Consider the following 2,174-nt stretch of genomic DNA (forward strand, 5'->3'; position numbering starts at 1 on the left):
CTGAGGATATCAAAGTCTGGATCGCAATGGGGCTGGTAGCTTGGGAAAGTGTGGGATTTTTGCTGCTCCTAGCAGTAGAATTGTCAGTGGAACAGTTGTCAGTACTTCAGAAAGGCCAGGACTCATTAAGCTTTCAGCAACAGCCACCAGTTCTGTTATCTCAGCTAGCCCAGAAACCATCACGATTCGAGCAGCAGCCACCAGATTTTGTACCTTCGCAAGCTCAGAAACCATCACGATTCCAACAACAGCCACCAGTTTTTGTACCTCAGCAAGCTTTTCAAAGCCCTCAAGGAGCAGGTTCTTTTCAATCTCAAAAACCTGGATTTGCACCCGGAATGCTAGATCCTGCCAGTACTCAGTCCAAGCAGCTAATGCAGGCTCCTGTAGCACCTTTGACCTGGCAGTTTCCCCACATGCCAGAAGAGCCCCGACAGCCAGCAGTACCTTTTCAGCTACAGCTACCCAGTCCTCCTGATAGTGTAGCAGCACAATGTGCAGAGAACTTTGTGCATGTGGAGGTTAAAAAGGACTTCTATGGAAATGGTCACTTGGCAGATCCCTCATCCTTTAGCTTAGGAGGTTGTGCAGCTGTAGGGGAAGATCCTAATTCTCATGTGCTTATCTTTCAATACGAGCTCCACACATGTGGTAGTTCTTTGACGGTGAGTGGATGCTTTTCAGTCTACTGACTGCATGTGAAGTTTTGTATCTGGTAATGGTTTCATGATTGCTTTTTTCAGATGACTGCTGATGAGTTGGTGTACACATTCACTCTACTCTACACTCCAGGGGCTTTAGTTGGAACTCCCATTGTGAGAGGTGATGCAGCTGCCGTTGCAATTCACTGTCACTATCCAAGGTAAGACTTGATCTTGCAGTCATTTCAGCATTGTCTATTTAAACATGCTCCAGATTACTTTATCTTGCTCTATAGGTTGCAGAATGTAAGCAGTGACGTGTTGATGCCTGCTGCAGTTCCTTTTGCTGCTACCATAGTTTCAGAGGAAGTGCTGGTGTTCTCCCTTAAGCTCATGACTGGTAATGATCTCTTGTTCTATTCTGGTCTGGATCTAAAATGGGATTTGCCAATATGCTTTTCTTTGTAGATGATTGGATGTTTGAGAGGCCAGTCAACCAGTATTTTCTTGGCCAGTTCATGAACTTTGAAGCTTCTGTGAAGCAGTACAACCACGTTCCCCTGCGTGTATTCATTGATGGCTGTGTGGCTACTGCAGTCCCTGATGTGAACTCTGTTCCAAGATATTCCTTTATTGAGAACCATGGGTGAGTAGGGTTCCTTTTCTTGGTGTCAAATGCACAAGAGAAGGATGACCGTGTTTCCTCTCTAGGTGCCTGGTTGATGCCAAGCTTACAGGCTCTCCTTCCCATTTCATGCACCGAGTTGTGACTGACAAGCTGCAGTTTCAGTTGGAGGCTTTCAAGTTCCAGCAAGCTGGTAACGGCTCGGTATGAGGTTTCTTATGAAATGGTTATTTAGTTTTTGTATCCGGAGAGCACTAGTTTGATACAAGCTGTTTTGTTTCTAGGTCTACATTACATGTGCGTTGAAGGCTGTCCTGGCTTCAACTCCTACAAATTCAGAAAGCAAAGCTTGCTCCTTTGCCAATGGGTATGTCCAGACTCGAGTGTCCACAATTGTTTTTAATGAATAATACCTTCACATCCTCTCTTCAGATGGACTTCTGCAGATGAAAGTGACGACGTTTGCATGTGCTGTGACTCCATATGTGGCTCGACTAGGAAAGGAAGAGCAGTATCTGATTCTGGTAAGTGTGCAGTCTTGCAGCTCTTCAGGATCCCCATCCAAATGCCTTTTAACTAGACACTTGCAATTTGTTTTTCCAGGCCTGGTTTCAGAAGGAAAGGCAACTATTGGCCCCATTGTGATCTCTGACTGAAGTAGTGTGTTGTAAGGAATGACAAATAAATCCTTGAAATGGACACTGACTTGTGTTTCTTTTAGCATGACCTGTGCTGGACACAGACTCCTTTAATCTTCATTTAGCTTGCAAATGATTAACATTTGGCCTCTGGGGCATTAGTAAACTATGATTGGCATAGGAAGTCTCATGTGCAAGTCACTTTTTGTGAGGTGAAGTCACTGCTTTAAGCAAGTCATAACTTTGACCAAGCAAGTCCTACAAAAGTTT

General features: G+C 44.6%; 1 protein-coding gene across 1 annotated transcript; it reads left to right on the top strand.

Moving 5' to 3' along the window:
• On the top strand, positions 1–1,965 carry LOC135750056 (zona pellucida sperm-binding protein 3-like). Its single transcript, XM_065268834.1, has 8 exons — positions 1–665; positions 744–862; positions 938–1,041; positions 1,110–1,287; positions 1,353–1,470; positions 1,551–1,633; positions 1,699–1,790; positions 1,870–1,965. The coding sequence occupies exons 1-8, from the start codon at positions 27–29 to the stop codon at positions 1,920–1,922; spliced, it is 1,386 nt and encodes a 461-aa protein (XP_065124906.1). The 5' UTR covers positions 1–26; the 3' UTR covers positions 1,923–1,965.
• Positions 1,966–2,174: the final 209 nt, after the last annotated feature.

This window comes from Paramisgurnus dabryanus, chromosome 12, assembly GCF_030506205.2.
Source record: "Paramisgurnus dabryanus chromosome 12, PD_genome_1.1, whole genome shotgun sequence".
In the NCBI taxonomy this organism is placed as follows: Eukaryota; Metazoa; Chordata; class Actinopteri; order Cypriniformes; family Cobitidae; genus Paramisgurnus; species Paramisgurnus dabryanus.

What these genes read in the sequence shown, in the direction of transcription:
- LOC135750056 (XM_065268834.1), top strand. Translation starts at nt 27, where the DNA reads ATGGGGCTGGTAGCTTGGGAAAGTGTGGGATTTTTGCTGCTCCTAGCA. An exon ending in CTCCCTTAAGCTCATGACTG is followed by an intron (nt 1,042 to 1,109) that starts GTAATGATCTCT and finishes TTTTCTTTGTAG; the next exon opens with ATGATTGGATGTTTGAGAGG. An exon ending in TCCTTTATTGAGAACCATGG is followed by an intron (nt 1,288 to 1,352) that starts GTGAGTAGGGTT and finishes TTTCCTCTCTAG; the next exon opens with GTGCCTGGTTGATGCCAAGC.